At 40.1% G+C, this 25,056-nt stretch overlaps 1 protein-coding gene across 1 annotated transcript in view; it reads right to left on the bottom strand.

Moving 5' to 3' along the window:
- Positions 1-12,857, bottom strand: part of CCDC152 (coiled-coil domain containing 152) — a 33,481-nt gene extending 20,624 nt beyond the window's left edge. Inside the window, exons 1-3 of the mRNA XM_036280113.1 lie at positions 12,261-12,857; positions 10,143-10,248; positions 7,770-7,838 (exon numbers count right to left, since the gene is read on the bottom strand). Coding sequence (XP_036136006.1) covers positions 7,770-7,838; positions 10,143-10,248; positions 12,261-12,419 — 334 coding nt within the window. The 5' untranslated portion in view covers positions 12,420-12,857. The remainder of the gene's footprint in view (positions 1-7,769; positions 7,839-10,142; positions 10,249-12,260) is intronic.
- Between the last annotated feature and the right edge of the window lie 12,199 nt (positions 12,858-25,056).

Here is a 25,056-nt window from a genome sequence, read left to right on the forward strand (position 1 = left end):
AACCACATGATTTATCTGTGAACTAAAGCCATCTGCTGAAGAAACAGAGAACCTCCTAATACTCTATATTATACTTCGGTTGGCTCTGTGTTGGCTTTCACCTGTAGTACAATCGACATAATTATTGTTAGCAATGGTTTTTTTTCCATAATCCTACCAGACTGTTTTCTTTTAAAAAATTTTTTCTTTATTGATTTTAGAGAGAGAGGAAGGGAGAGGGAGAGAAAGAAACATCGATTGGCCACCTCCTGCATGTGCCCCACTGGGGATTGGGCCCACAACCCGGGCATGTGCCTCAACTGGGAATCGAACTGGTGACCTCTTGGTGCATGGGTCGATGCTTAACCACTGAGCCACACTGGCCAGGCCAGACTGTTTTCAAACACATATAGCTACTTCCTTAAAGTGTAAGGTTTTTGCTACTCTAGCTAGGGTGGTTATAAATTCAAATAGCATTTTGTATCACTGTAGAATTCACCTGATCCTGATATTTGACAACTACATTTTCTCTGACCAAGGCAAAATCCACTTTGATCTCTTGGATTCTAATAATTTTGCAATATATTTTTCTAAAATTGGTTATTCTCCTTTGGTATCAGACTGGGAGGAAAATTCTTAAGTAAGCATTGTTTTTAAATTCATTACATTCTCATAGTGAGTTGGCTTTCTATGGTATCATTGATAACTAAAACTGCTTAGCTTTGTAAAAAGTTCATTCCACAATCTAAATATTTTTACATTAAAGATTACCTGAATAAAGGCTGTGTTGATTTCAACTGAGATCATCCACAATTTACTCAGATCCTGTAAAAGTTTTTGTCTTGTAGTAAACTGAGAGTTTTTATTTTATTTTTAAAAAATCAGATATTGATAGTTAGATAACTGACCAATTTTCTGGTCTTATTTTGTTTTGCCTTGTTTTCTAGAAAATTTAAGTTAATTTTTGTGCAATATTGAAGCAACTATCCCTTACTTTAGGCTTCTGATCAAAGTGTCTACCCAACTCCCTCCCTACCCATTTACCAGCAGGGCCAGCTTTATGGGTGTGCAACTGGGGCAGATGCACAGGGCCCTGCCCTCAGAGGGCGCCATGCTTGGTTTAATACTCTGCCATTAACTTCTTGAAATTCTTAATACTTCTGTCTTTGAACTTATGTCTGTAAGTAAATTCCAGTGGGTCAATGGATCATGCACGTGAGTAGAGGCTGTGTGAGCAACACTCATTAATTTACACAATCTTCTCCGCCACACATTCATGCACTGCATCTGCAAGGCTCATGAGCACAGCGTTCTGGTAGACTCATGGTACTTGGGAGCCCAGCTCAAAGATACAAGTACAAGTACAAGGTAAGCATGTTCGTCTACCACTAAGCAAGGGACTGACAGGTCTGGGAGGCCACACTTTTCTTGTGCGCTAGAACCTAATTCAAATGCAAAATGAAAGCAAACACAGTCTAAGAAACATAAATGACCAAGCAACTCTATCACATCCTTTTTAAACTTCTGTTCTTCCCTCAAGTAGCCAACCAATTACACTGAAAACGACATAAAAGGGAAGGGAAAGAGGGAAATCCACGGTTCCCTTTCCTTTCGGTCCTGTTTACTGACTAGTGGGCTGCAGGGAGAATGCTGGTTTGGGCACATATCAAGAAGTAAAACAAATAAAAATTGGTTGAGGTAGCTTTGTGTAACATTTCCACTTTTCTGGTAAGAATGAAATAAACATGCATGTGCAACCTATCAAGTATTAATTGTGTACCTTTGTGATTCCACATAAGAGTGAAATGCTCTTATTCTTATATTTAAACTTGATTTGCACAATACAGTATAAAGATGAATGTTAAAATTCATGCTCATAATTAGAATGTTTATTTTTTTACTTAGAGCAACATTAAATAACAAATAAAAACCCTGACAAGTTGAGCGAGACCACGGAAGACAGAAAAAGCTTTATATTTTAGAACCTTTAATGATACTTTTTTCCTGCTCTTTGAACACAGGGCCCCACAATTTTATTTTGCACTGGCCCTATAAATCATGTAGCTGGTCTTGTTCACAGATTTTGTTCTTTAATTTCCTTTTTTCCCCCAAATGTGATTACGCCACTTTACTGTTTAAATGTTTACAGTAATTTTCCTTTCTTGCGGGACATTGTTCATTCCTAGCAACCGGCACCCCTTCTTGCACTGGAACAGAACCCAGTTTTGTTTTAAAGAATCATCTCCATGCCCTGCAGGCTTGAAGGAAAACTAAGCAAAGAGCCTCCTCGAAGTATTAGCTTATTGAGCTCAGCTAATTAGCCCACTCAAAACAACTCTTATAGAACAAAGACTTAAAAAGTTGAAGTTCACTGTTTTCCATCGTCAGTACTCTAATGAGACTTGCTACAAGTATTCAAGACCTAGAGCCTGGAAACTACTGTTTTTCTTCTGCTCCAATCAAGTCCTCTAAGTTTCTTATCAATTTTAATTTCTTTTCACAAATCTCTTTTGAAAGAAGGCAATTATAAAATAATGAAAATTCTGAAATATATACCAGATAACTTCCCCATACAAAAAAATGATTATATAAACTTAGCATTGTTTCAAGGATATACTGGAAGCTAAATGTCAAATTATTATAAGGAAATCTTTTTTACAATTATGTTTAAAGAAGTATTTAAACAATTTCCAACTACTTTTAATTTAAGTAATACCTTCTTCCTAAGTAACTGATCATGGCTTAGCCTAGTCTCAGATTATTCCTACAGAATAGCAGTGAACTGCATGCCATTGCCCTTCCTTAAACATCTGACCAATGATCAATTTTGATGAAATCTTTTGGCTTAGTACAATTTTGTACAGTAGAGTTGTACTATATACATAACAATGTCTTCCTTAAAACCTACCCTATTAGAATATAAGGGCCTAGATAAATTCAAGTTATTCAGATTCAGTTTAGACAGGAAAAAAGCAATATTAATTTGCAATAAATAATCTAGAGTCAAAAGTAAGTTTGCCAAAAGTAAGTATAAATGCTATTGATTTTGGAAGTGCTCTGTATTTTTAGCTGATTTCATGGGTCTCTTTTTTCTCCACATGATTGCATGTGTGTTTAAATTCCTAAATTAAATTCCTGAAATTCATTTAATCAGGGACTGGTTATATCGTGATAATTCTTCTCTAATGAAGAAAAACCTCTGAATCGTGTTTTCTTTGCCCTGGTACTAATCACTGGTCATAAGTTAGAGGGTATGACATCACTATCTTTCATACAGTGAATTACTGGGGTTCTCTTAAATTAGCATATAGAATAATATATAATGGCATAATACAGGAAAAATTTCTATCATTTGATATATTGTGATGAATCACACTCTATTTTTAAGGACGCATGTCCATATCCTAAACTCTCAACACATTCTTTCAAAGATAGGATGGATCCATTCCTTGAGTTATAAGGTCCAAATTTAGGGGAAGGATAGGAGAGAAAAGAATAAGACAATCAAGCAACAAGAAGAAAAAGCCCATATTATCAAAGGCTACCAAACGCTTTTTAAAAAATATATTTTTAATTTTTTTTAGAGAAAGAGGGAGAGAGAGAAACATCAATGTGAGAGGGAAACATCAATTGGCTGCTACTGCACACCCCCTTCTGGGGATTGAGCCCACAACCCAGGCATGTGCCCTGACTGGGAATTGAACCAGGACCTCTCAGTCCAGGGGCCAATGCTGAGTCCACTAAACCACACCAGCCAGGTGGCTACCAAACACTTTTATATAAGCTGCATGCTGGTCCCTTGCATCTCTCCAGCCTGATAAACAGCATATCAGATGCTATTTATTAATATTGCTTGAGTGTCAGGTTAGCAGTAATGGTAGAAAGAGCTTCTTTGGTCCTTGGCAATGACAACATCTCGGAAACTATACTTAACTTGGTCATCCAATCACTGATTAGAATGAGAAAGTCTTGTTTTCCCTTAAGGTATGAAACCCCAATGCTGTTGCCCCAAACTGTTTAATACCTTGGCAAGAGGGACCAACCACTTTTTCATATGTAACTAGTAGGAAGGTAGGAGGGGATAGACTGGCCAACATAAGTAACAATACCTAAAAAGTTGTGACACACAGATGTGGTGTTCTAACCTAATACAGTCTCCAAACTTTTATAACTGCATACCCTCTTAATAAAAATAATGAGCATGTACTCCCCAATTCATGCCTATTTATCTATAAGTTATATATACATTAAATATATCTCCTTATATATTATATAAATTATATATAATATTGTATATTATTCTTAAAACAGATAAAAGTAGACATTAAAAAGATTAACTAAGGAGAAAAATGTTAGATTATTTTAATATTATTTAAAGTATTGTTATAAAACTAAAAATGTTGAATTATTACTAATAATGTTAGTGAGACAATAGAACTGAAATGCATCAACAATTTTTACAATGTTGACCTAACTCTTTGATACAGAAATTTGAGGGCTGGTTTCAACATTCAGATGGTTTTAATGGCACAAATGCATCCTTGGCTGCACTTACTAAAGCATGATACTCATTTTTCAGTCTCAAACACCAATTATGAAGAGGTGATTGTTTTTTAAATTAAGTCAAATATCCATCTTCCTGATCTTACTTGTTCTTCTAAGAGTCTCAAAATGTTTTGTGTTTTTTTTTTTAAAGCAAACATTTAACAAACAGGTTCAAAATCACTGAGAATCATTGTTTGATCACTGAAGAATCTGTTTTGATTGTAGTATTTTGTTGCCCAGTTTAACGTGCAGGTGAGAATACTTAAGTTGATGTGTTTTAAGCTTCCAAATCAATAATGATTGAACCATTTCTACATATCCATTTGAAAATAATTTTGCTATGGATTCGTTTTCTCCCAGAAGCATTTACTTGGTCTCTACTGGCTGACATTCCCTCAGGTGTGATAGATTTTCATTACTCTTAACATTTTAGCATGTCTAATAAAAAAGGGGTGGAGGGCCCTGGCGGGTCTGGCTCAGCGGTTAGAGCGTTGGCCTGCAGTCCAGAGAGACCTGCGTTCGGTTCCCGCTAAGGGCACGTACCTCGATTGCAGTTTGTCCCGGGCCCTGGTTGGGTCGTGTGGGTGGCAGCCACTCGATGTGTCCCTTTCACATCGATGTTTCTCTCTCTCCCTCCCACTCTATCTTAACAAAAAAATGTCCTCTGGTGAGGATTAAAAAAAAAAGAAGGGGTGGAGGGACAGCCCTGCTTCTTGCTGACTTGTGCTCGCATTATTGTTAGTCTGTGTTCTAGTTCTTAAAGCTGCTTGTTCACCGTGAACCCTCTAAACCAGGCACCTGTAAGCTGTACCAATGTCAATCCACTGAGACTAGAGGAAAACTAAAGGTGCAACTGTTCAGTGTTAGAACTGCCCCTCTCCTTGGGAGAGATCTGTGTATCCTGAATGATGTATAACTGGCATTCAAAGAGAGTGAGGGACAATATTCTATTATTAAACTGTCATCAGATTATTTGCTTTGATTTTTAGATGAAAATAAATGTTACTAGACATTCCCATGCTTTCTTTTTGTGTCTCAATGAATCATCGTTTACACAACCCATAAGCTCCTGCTGGAAAGACTGAAGGATGAGAGTAAAGGGAGGTGCAGGTCTCTCACAGCAGCTGAAAGAACTTAAGCCTAGGGGTAACTGATTCACTAGCTCAATAATGTTAAAAATCCACGCCCTTTCAGTCTCTTCTTCTGCTACCCTCCACGCTGTCATACTTCTCAGGCTGGAAGCTAGAAGTCTGCAACAATTTCGGGCATTATATGCAGGCCTGTCAACAACCAGAAAAATATAGTCCATCTTGAGTCCATCTTTTGGGAGAGAGAGAGATTTATTTCAGAAGCTTTTGCTTAAAGCTGGGGTGTTATCAGCTTCCCCTGATTATGTGATTGAAGAATGAATATCAGGGAAAAATCAGGCTTCTATGAAGAAAAAGAGGAAATTATTTCTGGGGAGGTAATCATTTGTAAGCACTCCACAGCCCAAACAAGCAAATTAATCTTACAATCTTGACAGTCAAATGGATGAAATGAAAGAAGGGAAAGACAGGTAGTTCACATCTATCACTTTGCCCACAGCAAGGCCTGTAGAACATTGGAAACATGAAATCAGTGGATCACCATTTCTTCCAAAGAGGTACCATGGAATATCCATCTTCAGAAAGAGCTACTTAAAAATGTATACTACCATATCTGTACAAAGATGGTCTCCTTGACTACTGGTCAGTATCTGATATCTTTTTACAAAGAAATAATATATTCATTATTAAATTATAACTGACTCTCTGGAAATTCAAAACATTGACTTTAATTTCTGCTAGATGTTTTATTTAAACAAAATCCTGAAAATAGTTAAATACCATTCTAAATCCTAAAATAAGAAGCCTATAAATAATTATGAACATTCACATACTCTTAAAATGCAGCTAAGTATTGTATATAGTCACAGAGAAGGGAAGGTTTGTTCTGAGCCATCAGCACTGAGATTGGAAAATGAAAGCCAAACCAAATGTGGGGTGGGAATAAAACACTGGGAAAGCCCTGGCCGGTTTGGCTCAGCGGTTGGAGCGTCGGCCTGTGGGCCAGAGAGTCCTGGGTTCGGTTCCCACTCAGGGCATGTACCAAAAAAAAAAAAAAAAAAACGCTGGGAAAAATGAGCAGAATGCTAGTGCCAAGTAAAGTGAAAATCTACGGGATATATGGGGACCAGAAGCCTGCAGAAACTAGTCCACAGAAAAAGCATTAGCGACGGTTCCCGATCTATTACCCTTCTCAGTCTCCAGAACAGCTTTCAGGGGTATATTGACATGGAAGTAAACCCTTCTATACTGCAGTTGCTTTTTGACAATGTCAGTGCAAAGTCTTCTAATACAATTTCTATATTTGTTTCATTAACACTTGAGGAAATATTTTAAGGGGAAGCAATGAAAAGTAAGAATTAATATTAATTCTTAAAAAAAGATAAATCTCAATTAGAACAGTGTAAAGATAATAAGGAGTAACATGCCAAATCAGATAAATAGCATATAAGATCACTATTATATCTTACCTACATATGTAAAGTATTTTGTGATAAAAGCAGAAGACAAAGATGAGAAATTCTTGTTTGGTGTAGGTTTTATGTTGGAAGGGACCCTGAAGACAGTTTAGTTTGATCTCCAGTCTTGTGGAGGAAACCCACAAACACTGCTCTGTAGCTACATGGGAACATGACAACACCCTTGGTGTCTGTCCGTTTGGCCAGTGGCAGGCCTACTGGGGAGCATGCCCAGCAGAATTAAGGCAAGCTGAACATGACAGCTTCATCTACACACACAGCCTTAGACTACGATGAGAAATTGAACAGGAAACATCACTGCAGTTTGAGTAGAGTGTTCATTGTGTAACTACTGGTAAACATCTACCCATTCGAAACTGAACATGGGTTATGGAAGACCAAGAGTACTGCTGAAAAGAAATAAGCTTTGAAACTTCTGAAAGTAATAAAGAGAATTATTACAGACTATAAAACCCTGATGTTTGTGTCAGATTTTGACTGGATTGTTCTGTTCAGCATGACATTTGTTTCATAATAATTGAGGAAGATATTATTCAGTAGTAAGGAGTCCTTCCCTTAGCTGATACATTTAATAAGACCAAATTAAAAAGAACTTATTGTCAACAATGTAAAAACTCTCTATCTCTAAATGTGCTCAAATACATCGTCTTGTTTTAGATTTATCTTTTGTCTAATTTACCTTTCAAATTATGTTGATATTCGATGGTCTGTTGTAGCCCCTTTATCATATTATGAAGAGTAGCACATTCTAAAACATAAAGAGATAAATTTATTTGAAGATTATTTGCTTTCATTGTGGAATTATTCTCTCAAAGTTGAAATACATAAAGTAAAAAGATTCCACAGTCAGTAAATGGAAGGTATAAACATGAACACCAGTTTTTCTCATTTCAAATCTGTGCTCTTAATCTGTTTATCTAATACTTCCTCAGGAACTGCAGGACATGCTGATGCAACCATGAAACACGGAGTCAGAGGAACTGGGTTAGTCTCCCCTTCTGCACTTTCAAGCTATAACATCCTGGGTAGCTACTTACCCTACTTAAGCTTATATTCTTCATCTGCAAAATAAAAGTTTAGGTAACACCCATCCTACCTCATACAAAAGGCTATTCTCATGTATGACTGTTCTGACAACCAAATGAGAAAATATACTTTCTAAATTCATTCACAAATATTTAACATTGTTATTGCTGTTGGTATCATTTCTTCCCTTTATATCCCAGAACAATTTGTATATATCTATTTTCTTCATTCATCACAATACATATTAGGTATTTGTGGTTTCTCCCACCAGATAGTAAACTCTTTCAGGTAAAGATGACATTCTTATTTTTATATTCCTTCTATCTAACATGGTGACTACTTCACAGGCGTTCAATAGTTTTTTACTTACTGACTCAATGAAAGAATCAAAACTTCACTTTCAGTGAGAGGTCCTGCATTCAGTCTCCACGTAACTTTTGCAGAAGTTAAAAACTTTATGCAGTTAAAAAATTCTACTCTTGTGGTTTTACACTTCTCCCCACCCCCTCCATCATTACCACCATCTATCCCAAGTTCCCACCATCCTCCATTTTTTTCTCTCTTGCTATTTCCCAGTAGTAGATTGTTCAATTACATTTGACAATACCTACTTCATGTATGTTAGCATGTTAGCTGCTATAATTAAAAAGTTAAGGAGGCACAGGCTCAGCTATCACTTGTCTTTGTGTCTTTTAGAGGCACATTGTACATTAATTCATGAAATATGGCACCTCAGTCATCAGCAAATTGAAAACAGCCCTGAAGCTGAAAGTATACATTTAGATAATGTGCATTTCACAATTTGAACACAAGGTGGCTCTCCCAACACACACACACACACACACACACACACACACACAGACACACACACACACACACACACACACACTTTTTCTTAAAAAGAAACTGGCTCAATAAGGAACTGTTCCTAAGGTACAACACCGCTCATTATTTTAGCATAATGGCTTTTACGTCTCTTTGTAAACATGCATCCAATTATCATTTCCATTGAACTTTATAATGTAATTTGAACAATACTACTGTTCTATTCAATTTTAAAAAACTAGAGTTCAGACTATTAAGCTACTTCTTATACCATATAATTAAGTAAATCAATGACTATTTTGAGCTCAAATTTAGGTTCTACCATTAACTAGCAATTTCCATATTAACACCTATTTCATAAAGCAGTTGGAAAATGTTAAATACAATTCTGCATGAAAATAACTTTTACAGTACTTGGTTCTCAATAGTAGTATTATATATATGTATAGTTTGTTCTTCTCTAGGTGCATTAGCACACACTTGACTCTATAAATTGTCATTCTTATTTGTTCATTTACTTCTGCTGTGTATTATCCAGCAAAAAGGTCATTAGATTTAAAGGAGGCAGAATTAAATGTTTTGAAAGTATTTATTTTTTTCAAATATAAAATACACATGAAACACAAGTATAATGAAAAGTGACTATCTTTGCAATCTTGCCCCCAAACTAAAGTTTCACCACATCCTCAGTGCCCAGCCTTCCCCCGGGAGCCCAGGCGCCCACCAGGCACCCACCAGGCACAGAATGAGTGCGGGTGCAGCTAAGAGGGCGGCCATGGGGGAGCGACAGGTGGCAGGTGGGGGTTTCAGAAGACAGGGAAAGCGTCAGACTGCGACAGTCCGTTTTTAACACTAAAAATTTTGACCCATCTGAAATTTCTTTTGGAGTTATTGTGAGGCAGAAATTCAACTGTATTTTTTGCATGGCTTTGAAGGCCTGAGTTGATGCTTGGATTTGCTATTTCTTAGCTGAGTGGCCTCAGACAAATTATTTAACTACTTTTATTTTTCTTCATTACTGAGGTAGAGTAATAATCAGTCCTAGCTGTCTTTCAGGGATATAGCAAGGATAAAATAGTCTAAGAAGTGCTATGTGAATTTAATGTATTTTACAAATGTAAGGGGCAACATTAATCACTATTGTACCCAAAAAAGGCACTCTCATTCAAATTAGTATTTCTTCAGGCAGCCACGGACTGACCTTCTCTAAGTGAGACTTCCTTTGTTTGCATTCCCTTTAATAAACAGTTCGTTTTCTCTAACTGCATATCCAGTATATTGTTCTTTCCAATGGTTTCCATCATTTTCTGTAGAAGAAACAATATATATATAATCATTACCAAATCAATGTTAGTTTGATTTTCTTACCTAAGCATATAAAGACTAATGAAAATACAAAACCACTTACTATCTGAATATCTAATAATTAACTCTTATATAACCTGAACCCCTTCTTTCCAACTATTCAACCCTCAGTCCTTTGGTTACAAATCCTTATATGTTTTTCCACAATATTTTATGATTATACAACTGTTGGGAAGGATCATATTTTTAAAAAAATATTTTTCTTTATTGATTTTAGAGAGAGGAAGGGAGAGGGAGAGAGAGAGAGAGATAGAAACATCGATGAGAGAGAACATCAATTGGCCACCTCCTGCATGCCCCCCACTGAGGATCAGGCCCACAACCTGGGCACGTGCCCTGACTGAGAATCAAACTGGCGACCTCTTGGTGCATGGGTCGATGCTCAAACAGTGAGCCACACCAGCCAGGCGGGAAGGATCATATTAAACTGTTCTGTATTTTGGATGTGGTACTTAGTACTACTGTCTTGGAGATGATGTCATATGAGCACACATAGGTCTACCCCACTTTTTTAATAGCTGCACTGAGTTTTGTTTACACATATTCTGCAGTGTATTTAATTAGTTCCCTATTAAGAAAAATTTGCATTGTTTCTACCTTTTTGCTCTAGGCAGACAATAAATAAACATTCTTGAATGTGTCTTTGGTATCTTTGTGAATAGTATAATAGCTGTCATGCACCCACTGAACACCTTCAGAAATTATCAATTCATGACCAGGCTCATATCATCTATACCCACTTCTCTATTGTCATCACTTTTGACTTTATCTCAAAGCAACTCCCTGATATTATATTATTTCATCCATAAAAATTACCATCTACATACATCTCTAAGAGATAATACTCTTAAAAACACAGTCACAATACCATGATCACATAAAAAATGAACTTCTTATTTTAGATGTTTAAGAATATGATATTTATAGAATGAGCTCCAAAAACTGTGCACCAAGTCCATTCTCATACAGTGCTAAATCTCTCTCTCTTATTTTGGTAAGGATCACTTGGTTAAGAAAACCCATGCTCATTGTTTTAAAAATTTCACAATGGTACCTCAAAATACCCATCATAATGAAATTTCTTTTATTACCACACTGTGCAGATGAAAAGAAAGAATAGAGAAGACTGATAAGGAGAGAAAATAGAGGTACTGTTTCCCCTCCTCTTTCTGCTTCACAAACCCACCCTTCAAATCTTTAATTTATATCTACATTTCTCCCAGCTCTTCCTGCTCCTCACCCAGGCAGAGGAGGGAGAAAACCCTAACATAGCTTGTGGGTTTGGTCTACCACATAACTTGTCCAGAGCTGGGGAGGGAGGACTTCCGCTAGGTCTGCGGTTAGGCAAAAGAGAAGGAAAAAGAACAGATAGAATAGGAAAGACTAAAAAAAATTTTTTTAGAATTAGTCATAACGGTAAGAGAGTGAGGGACTTTTACTAAATCATTCCTAAATTTATGGATATCTTGAGCATTTAAGTATGCATTTGCCCTTTAACAAAAGTATATCAATTACTTACTCCCTTGCCCCAGAAATATTTTGATGCATTAGTACAAATGAGCCAAAACCATGTATTTAAATATGGTTTTTAAAATGAGAGTATTTAGCGAAGTACATTTCCAGGGTCTTTCCCCTGCTCATTTTGGGGCTGTCCATTTTTCTTTCTTCCCACCTCCTTCCAGTGGCAAAATCTGTTCCATGTTTCCCTAGACAAACTGTTTGGTATTTTTACATACTTTTTTTTCTTTACTGATTTTAGAGAGAGAAGAAGGGAGAGGGAGAGATAGAGAGAAATATCGATGAGAGGGAACATCTATTGGCCACCTCCTGCATGTCCCCCACTGGGGATCAGGCCCACAACTTGGGCATGTGCCCTGACCAGGAATCGAACCGGCAACCTCTTGGTGCAGGGGTTGATGCTCAACCAGTGAGCCACATGAGCCGGGCTACCTACCTTTTCTATCTGTGAGAAGTCATTTATAAGTTTGTCGAGATTCACACTGCTAACCTTCTTCACACATCCATTGCTGCTTTGACTCATGTCCAAACTAATGCAAATAGTGTTAAAACAAACAACAAAGTCTAAAGCACTACAAAATAATGACTCGCACATTAATGTCTCTGTACCCCACTCACAGAGCACTCCACCCCACTCAGAGAATTTTTGTTATACCCATTAACAACAGTCAAGGCATTAAGGCTTCTCCACTCCTTTCCAGCTCAACCCTAGCTGAGTTTTCTCTAAATAAATCTAACATTAGTGCACTGATATATACATATGTAAAAATTATGTGTCTCTGCCATATATAAATTAATTATGCCACTGCTCAACACTCATCTCCTTCTCACCAGTATGGCTGGACTTTAAATCTGATGCATTACTAAATCTGATGAATGACCTTTAAATATAAGTATTTTCAATTTAACGTATCTAAAATATTTGTTTAACTAGCAGGCCACAGATATGTTTTGCTGTATTTCTTGGTACTGTGCTTATTGCTATGGACCGAATTATGAGCCACCCCCAAATTCATATGTTGAAATATTAAAGTGACTGTATTTGGAGATTAGGTTTTTGGTAAATAATTAAAGTTAAATGAGGTCATATGGGTGGGGCCCTTATCTGATAGGACTGTGGCCTTATGAGAAGAAGACGAGGCATTGCTTAACACACTAAGGACTAGCTCTGCAGCCCTGTCTTTATCATCCATTAAAAAGAAGAAGAGGAAGAGAAAAAAGATCATAGAAAGAGTAAGAGAGAAAGTTCTCCATGTGCTCACACAGAGGAAAGGTCATGGTGATAAGGTGGCCATCTGCACCTCAAGGAGAGAGCCCTCACCACATACCAATCCTGCTGGCACCTTAATTTTGGTCTTCACCTTAATTTTGGACTTCCCAGCCTTTAGAACCATGAAAAAATAAACTTCTGTTGTTTAAGCCACAGTGTGTAGCATTTTGTTATAGTACTATAGAGTAGATAAATACTCTTCATATTTTGTTTGGTAACCTGCTTGGTAAACAAGACATATGGAAATTAATACATTCAAAGCAATCACTCAGCATTTCTACTCTCCTGTTATTTTGTGTAAAAATAACATTTGGGTATAGCCAGCCGACTGCTGCAGCGAAGAATAAGTTTCAGTTTTAGTCCTATGAAACCAATCATAAGAAATCCAGTAAGGATGGAGAAATTGACTTTTGCAAACCAGCCAGCACTTACATTTGGGGGTGGCAGAGTGTCTAGAAAAATCAAGAATAATACAATCTAAAAGTATTGTATTAGACACTTGTGTTTAGACTTCTCGCTAGCAAAGAGGAAGGAAAAAATGCAAGTTTGAACCGTAGGCGTTCTGGATTGAGACAAGAGCCTGTGCCACGGCATGACGTCTGAACACGGCAGTGGCAACTAGGCCCAAGTCAAAGGTGAGTAAAATCTCTTAAGTAATTAATCAATGTAATTTTAGGAGCACATTATTGTTTAAAATGAGGCACGCCAAAACTCAAAACAGTGCTTGATAATTTTCTTCATCAAAATACCCCATTTCTTTCCTCTTTTAAATACTATATTCCATGAACAACTGTTAGTAGTTTTTAAATCTGAGAGAATTTCAGCTGGATATTTAGTTTATTGCATTATTATTCTGTGTATCACATATACAAGTAAAACTCCATATAAAACCCCTAAATAGTTAAAACTTGACCCTTAAGGGAGGACAATGATCGGATCATCATCCCAAGATAAATACAGTAAAATTCCTCTTGGTATAAAATGTAAAAATCATCACTATTTGATATGCTGTTATTAATAGAACTATATGATCATCTGAAATAGTTTATGCAAAATCCTCCCTCCTTTTTTTTTTTTTTTCTTGTTGGCTCCTAACAATTAGAACAATAATGATGTCTACAAGGGTTTTGTCTCGGACCGTGGCTCCTGAACTAAACTCACTTTCACTGGAGCCTAACTGTCTTCTTCCGGTTGCTTTCCCCAGACGGGACCCTGGAGCGTCCGCCCCGCCCCCGGCCGGCCCCGCCCCGCCCCGCCCCGCCCCGCCCCGCCCTCGCGAGGACGCCGGCCTCTCCAGCCGCGAGGTGACTGCTTGGTGCTCGTGCGCCCCCTGGCGAGGCGCAGAGAGGGCCCGTGCCCCACAAGACCGTCGTCAGCCCTCCCACGGGCGGCGGCCGTCCCACTCCCCTCCTGGGCCTCCACCTGCCTGCTGCTTCCGTCCGTCCTCAGCCAGGCCCTCGGCCTGGAGGACAGTCGGGCCAGCGGCGCCTCTTTCCCCCCACGGCGCCCCCCGCCGCCGCGCTCGGCCCTGAACCGGGCGCCCGGCCCCTCCACCCGCGCCCTCAGGAGCCAACTCGAAGGCGCACCGAGCACCGCAGGCCGGACAGAAGCGCCCGGGCCAAACCCGCCTGCGACCGCGGAGGCTGTGAGGCGGGGGAACGGGACTGCCCGCGGGGAGAGCGGGAACTCGAGTTCGCAGCACAGGGGCCCCCAGTGTCGCTGCAGCGGCTCCGGTTCCTGCCGGCGGGGGTCTCCTCCGCGGGGGCCGGTCCCACCGCGATTGCTGTCCGCCCGGAAGCAGGGCCCCCGACGAAGGGTCCGCCCTCCTCTGGCCCCGGGCCCCCCTGCCCCCTGCCCCCTTGACCCCGGCTCTCCTGGCATCGACTGCGCCTTCGGGATTTCCATCTGGTTTCCACCCAGTGTCCCTCTGCCAGGTCGATAACCACCCCCACCGGAGAACACGTCACAGTGGTTCTAGTTTTGAGCAGTGAGCACCACTGAACGAGCAATAACCCTTATGTATTCAAGTAACTTGTAAGTAGGCTCCCAGAGGCCTGGGCGGTGGCAGTGGCGGGATGGAGACTAAGCACGGATACGGTGGGATGGAGCCCGCGCAGCCCGCGCTTGGTGGACGTGGTCTTCGTCTGCAGTGTGGTCCTGGCTCAGTGGGCGAGGACGCGAGCTCTGTTGATTCCAGGCCCCACTGCACCAGCTGGGTGATTGTGACCGAGTTTTTAATGAAACTCGCCTCAGCTTCTTTATTTGTAAAAGACACATTACTAATAATGCCTGCCTCATAGGGCCGATTAAATGAAATGACCCCTTTTAAAAGTTCCTGGTGTAAAGTAAGTGTTCAAAAATATGAATTGTTATCATTAAAATTTTTTCTCAATAACAGTTTGAAAGTGTACCCACTGCGAACTTTGCCCCATCTTTTTTTTTTTTTTTTGGAGTGGGAGATGGGAGATTTATTTTTATTAATTTTTTTTAAATGAAATTCAAAGTTTGGCAAGCAGAAATATGTAAACTGTAATAGGATAATCCATACTATTTTATATGTATGGTGGCAAGAAAACGAGACCAAAGTGGGAAATGTGGGGTGGAGTCCCCTCTCTGCTGCCTACCAGTTAGAAAATTGGGATGGTTGATTAACCTTTTTTCACTTTTAAAATAAGTGAAAACAATGCTTATCAAAATGTTTTGAAAATGCTGTTTTGTCAAATTCTTTACGCAAAATTTACAAACACATTTTAATATTTAAAGATCTTTTAAGACCTATCTATATCTATATTTATATCTATATCATCTATATATATCGATCTTTTAAGAACTGAAACTTGAAACTTCTGACTTCCCAACTAAGCGTTCCTTGACATTAGTACCTCATTAATTACACAAAATTCACAAATACATTTTAATTTTTAAAGATCTTTTAAGACTTATCTCCATCTCCATCTCTATATTGATCTTTTAAGAACTGAAACTTGAAACTTCTGACTTCCCAAGTAAGCTTTCCTTGACATTAGTAACAACACATAGGGATATTGAAAATGGCTTTTTGAATTTCTGGTTCTGTCCAATCAGCATATATATAAAATGTTCCATATCATTCATATCATAATAGCTACTGAAACAAACCCATTTTAAGACCCACCTAAAATGCTACCTTCTCCATGAGGCATTCACTAATCATATCAATGAGCAGTGATCAACCTTTCCTTGTTCTCTGTTTCTATCACATTTTGGACCATGCTGGCCTCTTTTTCCCCTATTTTATTTATTTATTGTTACCATTTTTTTCTTTATTGTTGAAAGTATTACAGATGGCCCTTCTTTTTATTCCCTATTGACACCCTCCTCCCTGTTCCCACCTTCCCCTCACTGTTGTCTGTGTCCATTGGTTATGCATATATTCATATAAGTTCTTTGGTTTATCTCTTCCATCCCCTAATCCCCACCCCCCTCCTCTGAGGTCTGTTCCCTTCTTCAGTGTCCCTGGATCTGTTTTGTTCATCAGTTTATTTTGTTCATTATATTCCACAAATAATTGAGATTATTTGTCTTTCTCTGACTGGCTTATTTCACTTACATGCTGGCCTCTTGTGGTATTTGTTAGGGCTGTTTGATTGATCTCTCTCCTGCTATATTATCAGCTTCTTGCGGGAAGAGAAAACTCTAATACACACACACACACACACTTATCTATATGTATATTATGGAGAATAATATAATATAGTCAGAATACCCAGAAATGAACCAACACACCAGGAACAAAACCAGGAAAATTTAATTTGATTTTTCTAGTTTGAAATGAATCACAGGCTTCTTTTCCAGTTTACAAATGTTAGCTTTTATTTTTTTAAGAATCCTGGTGAGTTTAAAATATGTCTGTCAATGAGAAACTATGTGAACTCCCCATAATTTCATCTTTAAAAAGGGAATGCCTCTCACAGTGGTACTCACAGTTTTATTCACCAAATACCATCTGATTGAGAAACAAAGGATTCATTGAATATTTGCTCAGAAACTGCCTGGAAAGTCATAAGAGAGAAATAACTTACATTATTATGCTATACTAACAAAGGGAGTATAAAGAAAATAATCTTAGAATCCATTAAAATGTACCTTGATTTGGAAAATAAACGCATATGCACCTACAAAATGGAAAAAAATCAGAAGCTCCTGGTTTATGTATGCAAGGATTTTAAGGTGAATCTAAAGTACTTATTAAATTCTTGCAAGGTTCCAGCTACTAAGCATCTAGACACTAAGGAGAGCAAGACAAATAAGATCTCCTGCTTTGGAGTGACAGTCTCATAAGATTGCCTTTTAAAGACCATCAGCACCTACCCATCTGCTTTTTCAAGAAATACTTCTTGACCACCAACTATTCTGTGATCTGTGAGAACTCTGGGAATAAACAAATAGACATGGCTCCTGACCCCAGAGGACTTACAATTGACAGAGGAAAATAATTAATAAACAAGTAAATGACAGATAAGTAAAAATTGTACTAAGTGCAAAGAAAGAAAGAAATCTATGCTATTGATTTTAAAAGTGAATGGAAGTTGCTCTAGATATAGTGGTCATCTTATCTTATCCCTGAGCAAGTAAGCTGCAAGTGAGACCTGAAAGGTACGTAATAAAGTTAGCTGTGGGCAGTGGACAATTGCCAGGTTGCCCTTTTCACCTGCTTGCTCTCTTGACATACTTCTCCCTGCTCCAATTAATTTCTGTCGATCTGATTCCCATACTTAGTATCTGCTTCTGAGCCATGTTGTCTTGGCTTCACCTGCAACTTCAGGTCCCACTTCTGCGGCTGCCTGGCTCTCAGCGTCCCTTGCAGTCATTAGGTAAAAGTCGCCCCCGACCCCGGGTCTGTAACTCTATGGAACTATGTTGGTTGAACTCACTCCCATCCTTCCCCATATGGAGAGTGGAATTTGGACACAAAAGAAGTATTTGATTGGCTGTAGCGTAAAGCCTAGTTGAATACTGGCAAAATATCTTCTAAGTAATCTTAGAGGGGGTTTGATAGACAGATGTTATGGTTGGACCTGGACAGTGAAGATAGTTGATAAAGAAAACCCAACATCAAATCTGTCCTCAGGGAAGGCTAAATGTGTCTGGCAGTGCCAGGCTCCAAACCTGAGCAGAACTGACTGAGGAGTTTATGTACAACATGAAATGTGGGACTCCTGTGAAAAAATATAAGAATTTCAGGACAGAACAGCAGAACATTAAACCAAGTGTGGGCCATTCTATGTGCAGGGCTCTGTGTTACTACACGGGCCCCACACCCATGAAGCTGGCCCAGTCTGACCCTGCATCCCCACCCCACCGTTCTTTATCCTCCTCTTGCTCCCCTGTTGTTCATTTGTGTGGCTTGAAGTTTAGGGGCTTTTTTTTTTTTTATCCTCACCTGAGGACATTTTTCCATTTTATTGTTCAGACAGAGTGGAAGGGGGAGAGAGAGAGAGAAACATTGACGTGAAAGGGACACGTCGAGTGGTTGCCACCTGCACGACCAACCAGGCCAGGGACAAACTGCAACCGAGGTATGTGCCCTTAGCGGGAACCGAACCCAGGTCTCTTGAGACTGCAGGCCAACGCTCTAACCACTGAGCCAAACTGGCCAGGGCAGTTTAGGGGCTTTAATGTGTGATGGGAATGCTTGAGATGCAGAGGTGAAGGGAGGTGTAGCACCCCGTGTTGACGGCACCAAGCATTGCACACCTCCTGGGAGGAATGTGGGCATCAGTTAGAACCCTTCTTGTACTTGGTCACCAGTAGTCAGTTTGTGAACTGGTGTAAACAATTCTTTAAAAAAGAGTCTAGAGAATAATGTGTCAATGGACTAGTCAAAAGTGTACAGGTCAATGTTAGGGTCATGGGGGAGGCTTGGCTCTTTCTTATGGTCAGATTTGATGGAGCCAGGAGAAGTCAGGACACAAGGCAGGGTTAAGATCACTAATTACTTTGTTCTTTCCCACTCAACATTCCATGTCAAAGATCTATGCGTGGGGCAGTGAAAGCATGACCTCCAAAGCTAGAATTCCTGCCTTTTAGTTCTGGTTTTGCTACTTTTGAGCAAATTATTTCACTCCCATACCCCAGTTTCCACATTTAGGGAAACTATAATGGAGATAACAGAGGGCTGAATAAAGATGATGCCGGTAAATATAGGGCCTGGCTAATAGTAAGTGTTCAGTAACTGTTTGCTAGTGTTGTTATCACTACCTAGTAGTTCATTGAATGTTGGTATTTTGTTATCATCATCATCTAGTCCATTGTTTCTGACCACTGAACAGGACAGTCATATGAATTCACCCTTTCTGTTTATGCAGTCCCTTGATAATCGACAACACACAGACTCCCATTCCCTACCACACCATTTCTCCTTATAAACCTTTGCAAGAGTTTCTCGGAAGCACACACAAACAAGTAATGCTGGCAAGTCATAGGGTATGTTCTTACTCAGTTCCACTAGATGATGCTAAATTGCTCTCTAGAAGGGCTGTAGCAGTTTTTACTCCCACCTCATTGAGGCGGGTAATGAAGGCCTGGACATCGTGGGATGATTCAGGACCATGCTGAAGGGCCATTCCAAATCCATAATTCTCTGTGGGGTCAGCCAAGGCTTTCTTGGGCCTGCCTTGCATCTTGACATTTGCTCTGCCCACTTCTGCTTCCTTCTTCTTGGCACAGATGCTGTCCCAAGGGCACACCCTAATAAATATTCTGCATGCTGAATGCTGCTTCCAAGGGAACTCAACCTGAGACTCCATGCTGCTTTTCAACCAAATTTTAAAACACACATAACTTAATACAATTAGATGGTTAAATTATTGGAATGTTTGATCTCAATAAATGGATACAGCATGCCCACGAGAAGATCACCTAACTTTGTTGCACTATTGAAATGGTTGTTTTTAGGAAAATACATGCTGTTCTTCATTTCGTTCCTCTTTCTCTATTTTAAAAAATTAGTTACTTCTTCCCTGCAGCTTTATCAAAGGAAGTAAAACACTCAAGAGTAGCAGAATATGCCACTCCAAAATTCACCTCTTTGGCATAAGGATTATTTTGAACTGATTATTTTGAGAATCTGCAGACACAGTAAAAAGCTCTGGAAATAGTACAAGTTACCTTTTTGTAAGGGTCATTTTCATTAGAAAGGGGTCCTAGACCAGGAAGAGAGCTATATCAGAGATAATTTCACCTGGCAGACTTACCTGCTGTTGTAATGTGTCAGCGAGTTACCAGAGACACACAGCCAAGTTGTAAAGGAGTGCTTTATTCTCGCCTGCGGGCTGCAGGGGACATAGTCTCCTCTCAGATCAGCAGCCACGATTCTTCTTGCTCATCAGATTTTAAAGACAGAAGCCCCATCCTCCTTTTGCTACCCCCCCTCCCAAGGACCGGTACAATAGTGGGTGTGACAGTGATTACAGAAGTCAGAATTAGCATTATTCACCGGACTCATGAGTACCTGCAAATGCCTGCAGTTACTGATACTCAAAACTGCAAATGCCTCCCAACACGTGGGCAACTATAATCTTAGGCAAAATTTCTTTACTTCCAGGGGTAATTAATCTATTATTGGAAAAATATCGAGGAAGGTCCATTGATAAAAATGGAGTCATTTGGTCGCCTTAGCCTCGGGGCCCAGGTTACTACCTGGTCAGGCAACATTTGTTCACCAAACATTCCATTTTCTCTTTGTAACTTTCCTAACCTCGCCTTCCTCCCCTTTGTTACCCTAGAGCCCTATCCCCTTCCTTAGCCCAGGATGGTATATAAGCCTAAACCTTCTGGCCTCCTTAAGAGGGGTTCCTAAAATCATAATTAAAATCGCTTTAGTCTCTGTCAATTTGTTTTATGTCAACTTAATTCTTAGACAAGCTGCAGAACCTAGAGGAGTAGGAGAAAAAAATGTTCCTCTTCTACAATATTCATGGCCTAAAAACTGATTTTCTGACTCTAGCAAAGGTACCTTATCTATAAATACTAAAATTCATTATAATGATTCATCTGCAAGTTGATGAATTATTTTGCCGATACTGATCTAAAAGGAAATAGCCCATTATTTAGATGCAGTAGGAATGTTAGTCAGAGAACAGTAGCACAATGGAACTGAGGATTACTGAATGTCATCTTACAGTTGAACCCATTTCAGAACCACTCAGAAATATATCTTACTGGGATACAAGTGATTTTAGGCAATCAATTAAATTTTTAGGCTACTTTGGTGTTGAAAGATAAATGGAAGCGTATTAAAAAAATTAAGAGTTAATTTGAGCAAAAATCAATTCCATGGGCAGTGCCAAACCAGAAGTGTTAGGAGGGCTCTACCAGTGGGAACTGGGGAGAGACTTTTACAGAGAAAAGGCAAAGGCAGAGCAAGGAGATCATTGACCTCAAAGCCTAGTTGACTGTGATTGGTTATCCTTAGAGTTTGCTTTCTTAACCTTGAGGCATTTACAGACTTAGGTTTTGGTTTGATTACACAGGGTAGCACATAGCATGAGAGCCGCCTTAGTCTAATGGCTTCCTTGTTTAATTAATGTAACAGTGTAAGAGGACTTTTGCCAGCATTCCGAGACTAAGAGGCTTGGTGAATGACTACATCAAAGCCTTTAGAGGTAAATACAAGAGGCACCTTCTAGGACACTTTAGCCTGAGCCCATTTTGCCCAGCAGAAATATTTCTATACCCTTGCCCCTGTTCCCAGTGTTCATTCACTATACTACTACAAAATGTAACTAGTCCGGAAATGGAGAAAACACAATACCACAGAGGAGCAAGCTGCTAGTTCTGCCTATGGATGCTGGGGAAGCTTTTACAGCAGAGGTAATTCCTGTAGGTTCGAGCCTATTCTACAAACATGGGTGAGAGTTGTTCAAGCTGAGTAAGTGGAGAGGTAATGTCAGCAGGTGACTCTGGCTTGCTGCTTTGCAGGGAGGTCTTGCTGACACTGCTCTCCTCTTGAGAAGCAGAAGTCTTCATACAGGCCAGCCTTCTGGGAGGGGTCAGTGTGACAGCTGCCTGACAGGGACCGCTCCATGGATTGAGACTACCAACCCAATCAGAGCCTCTCTCTTAGGTGGAGTCAGGAGGTAAAAGGGGGATGTTGCAAAAGAGTCAGAGCCACAGGCGCAAGGCAGGATGACTAGAGGCAAGAATCACCAGATGAATGTCTCTGAGGATCACTAGGAGTTAGTTACTGCGGAGTCACACTTAGAGCCTGGCTGTGAAACTACTAAAGGAACTTCCTTTGCTTCTGATAAAGGTAATTTGCATATTGGGAACAACTAAATGGATGTCACCCCAGTGGCTCGATACAGGTCATAAATCTAAACCTAAGTCAGCCTGTACTTAAAGGAAACACCCAAAAGGAAAGCTAACAGAGACCACTAATCATCCTCCAACGCAGTACCAGCGAGCTCACCTGACCCTAGAAATTAGGACCTGCTGGCCTTGTAAGGAAATCCCTGACCCCCTAGCCAATTCTGCCCCTCTAACACTCTGTAAAACTCACTCTTGCCCCAAATCCCTCTGGCAGAGCGCCCCACTGCTTGGGAGGCACTGTATATCTCCAACCCATGGATTGTTTTCCCTTGAATAAAAAACATTAAACTCGCTACCAATTTGTTTCAGTTTTGTCATTGGACACTTCCTTACTTTTTAATGTCTGTATTAAGACCCATCACATAATGTAGTAGATTAAAAAATGGCCAAAAAAATTCACTGGAGCTCCTGTCCTCAGGAGGTGGGTCTCTTTCTCCATTCCTTGTTACATTGCCCTTGTTACATTGCAGAAGAAGGGGTGTCACGAGGTTTTCCAGCCTCAGCTTCAGGAGGCTTTGCACATTTCACTGACATCTTTGTTCACTCCCACCATGTGAACAAGCCCGAGTTGCTCTACTGCAGAGGCCAACAGCCTGCCAAATGCCCGATAGGTAAGCATGTCCATTCTAGGTCAACCAGTGCCAGCCAAGCCACCAGCTGACAGTCTACAGATGAGTGAGTGAGCCGAGCTGAGACAGGCAGAAAAACTGCCCAGCTGGGTCTTATCCAATAGTCAACCCACCAACCTGTGAGCTAATAAGTGATGGTTGTTTTAAGCCACTAACTTTTGGAGTAGTATTTTAGGCAGCAAAGGCTGAGTAATTGCTGTTATTTGAAACATGATAGAGCACAATACACTGCCATGGAAAAGAAGATTGACGTAAAAAAAATGCATTGCCATCTTTTAGAAATAATACTCTCAAATGACGTAAAAGATAGCTTTCCACATCTGAAGCAAACAGATGGGCAGTTTAGGAGACTGAGGCATGAAATAATCAGGACCTGGACTGGAGGGTGGAAGTGGGGATGTTAACAAGAGGATGGGCTCATGGGTTTTTCAGAAACTTCCAAGTCACAAGTCTGAGCAGGGCTACTGATGGCATTTTCATTGGACAAAGTTTCCCTCTATCATGAATAATCACAGATTTGTGTGCCAAGGACTGTCCAGAATAATCCCAAGACTTGAAGCTGCTGGCAAAATCCTAAATTCTGCAATTCCCTGGGTTTAACCCCTCAAAGCACGACTCATCCTACTGAAGACAACAATTCAAATATGTTTGCATATCCACAATTTCAAAGAAAGTTCAACAAAATCATAGGAACAAGAAAATATGAAACCCTGGACTGAGGAAAAGAAACCTCACCAACCAGAACTCTCAAGTTCATTTCCCTGCATTTTGACTTTTGTGAAGAAGAGATATATGATAGGAATATATTTCAATAGAAATCTAAACATATGTTACATATTATTTTATAACCCTAAAATAATGAACCTTGATTATAGAAAAATGCAGGAAATTAAATCAAACAAGAAATAAGACAATTAAACACCCATATTCTTACCTGCCAGAGGTAACCATTATTAACATTTTGATGTATATACCATAAATCTCTTGTATAACACATATACATACACAATCGGGGTGTGTGCAGGAGGCAGCCCATTGATGTTTCTCTCTCTCACGCACACACACCCCCCCACACACTCCCTTCCTCTCTCTAAAATCAATAAAGGAAAGGGGTGGGGGACAGGAAGAGATTAACCAAAGAAGTTATATGCATATATGCACAAACAATGTACACAGACAACAGTGCACTGAAGGCCTGGGTGGGGGAGAAAAAGGGGAAATCTGTAATACTCTCAACAATAAAGATAATTTAAAATAATATTTTTTTTAAAAGAGAGTTTACGCTTTTCATGTGTGTTCACAAGCTTCTACAGATAAAAAAATATTTCCCCGATAGTGTTGTAATTCTCTCTAGTTAATCATAATCTTAAAAGAATTTCAGGGAGATCCAAAACGACGGCAAAGTGATCGGAGCTACACAGACCGTCTCCCAGAACCAAACTGGAATTACAACTATAACACAGACAAATCGACGGGAAAAAGCAACAGAAAAGCAGCCTGGAGGACCATACAACGAGGGACACTGACTCCATCCCGGTAGGCTTGCGAAGGCGCGAGACGGGGACTGGGAGCCCGCGGTCGGCAGCTCGGCAGCGGCCTCAGCTGGGAGCAGCGCCCTTGGGTCACACTCCCAGGCGGCTCCACAGCGCAGCCCGGACAGAGGCTGAAACAGCCACAGCCACTCACCTTGGGCTCCAGCGGAGGGAGGGCAGACTCGACTGGAACTGTGTGGGGACACTCGGGATCTGGAGGGCGCTCAGAGCTTTTGCTGAGTTGTGGCCACGCAGAACTGTGGCCATATTGCTCCTTCCCAGGGCTCTGGGGAGAGGCAGTGACCCCCTCCCTCAGAGATCCAACCCCACCCTGTGGGCCATTGAAGTGCTAATTGAGGCTCATTAACAACCAGCATCTGCCCCACCCTCGGGAAATCCCCTTATGCTGAGCACCTGAGGGAGTTTTTCAATCAACTTACAACCCAAAAC

The sequence above is a fragment of the Molossus molossus genome, unplaced genomic scaffold (assembly GCF_014108415.1).
Source record: "Molossus molossus isolate mMolMol1 unplaced genomic scaffold, mMolMol1.p scaffold_m16_p_3, whole genome shotgun sequence".
Taxonomy (NCBI): Eukaryota; Metazoa; Chordata; class Mammalia; order Chiroptera; family Molossidae; genus Molossus; species Molossus molossus.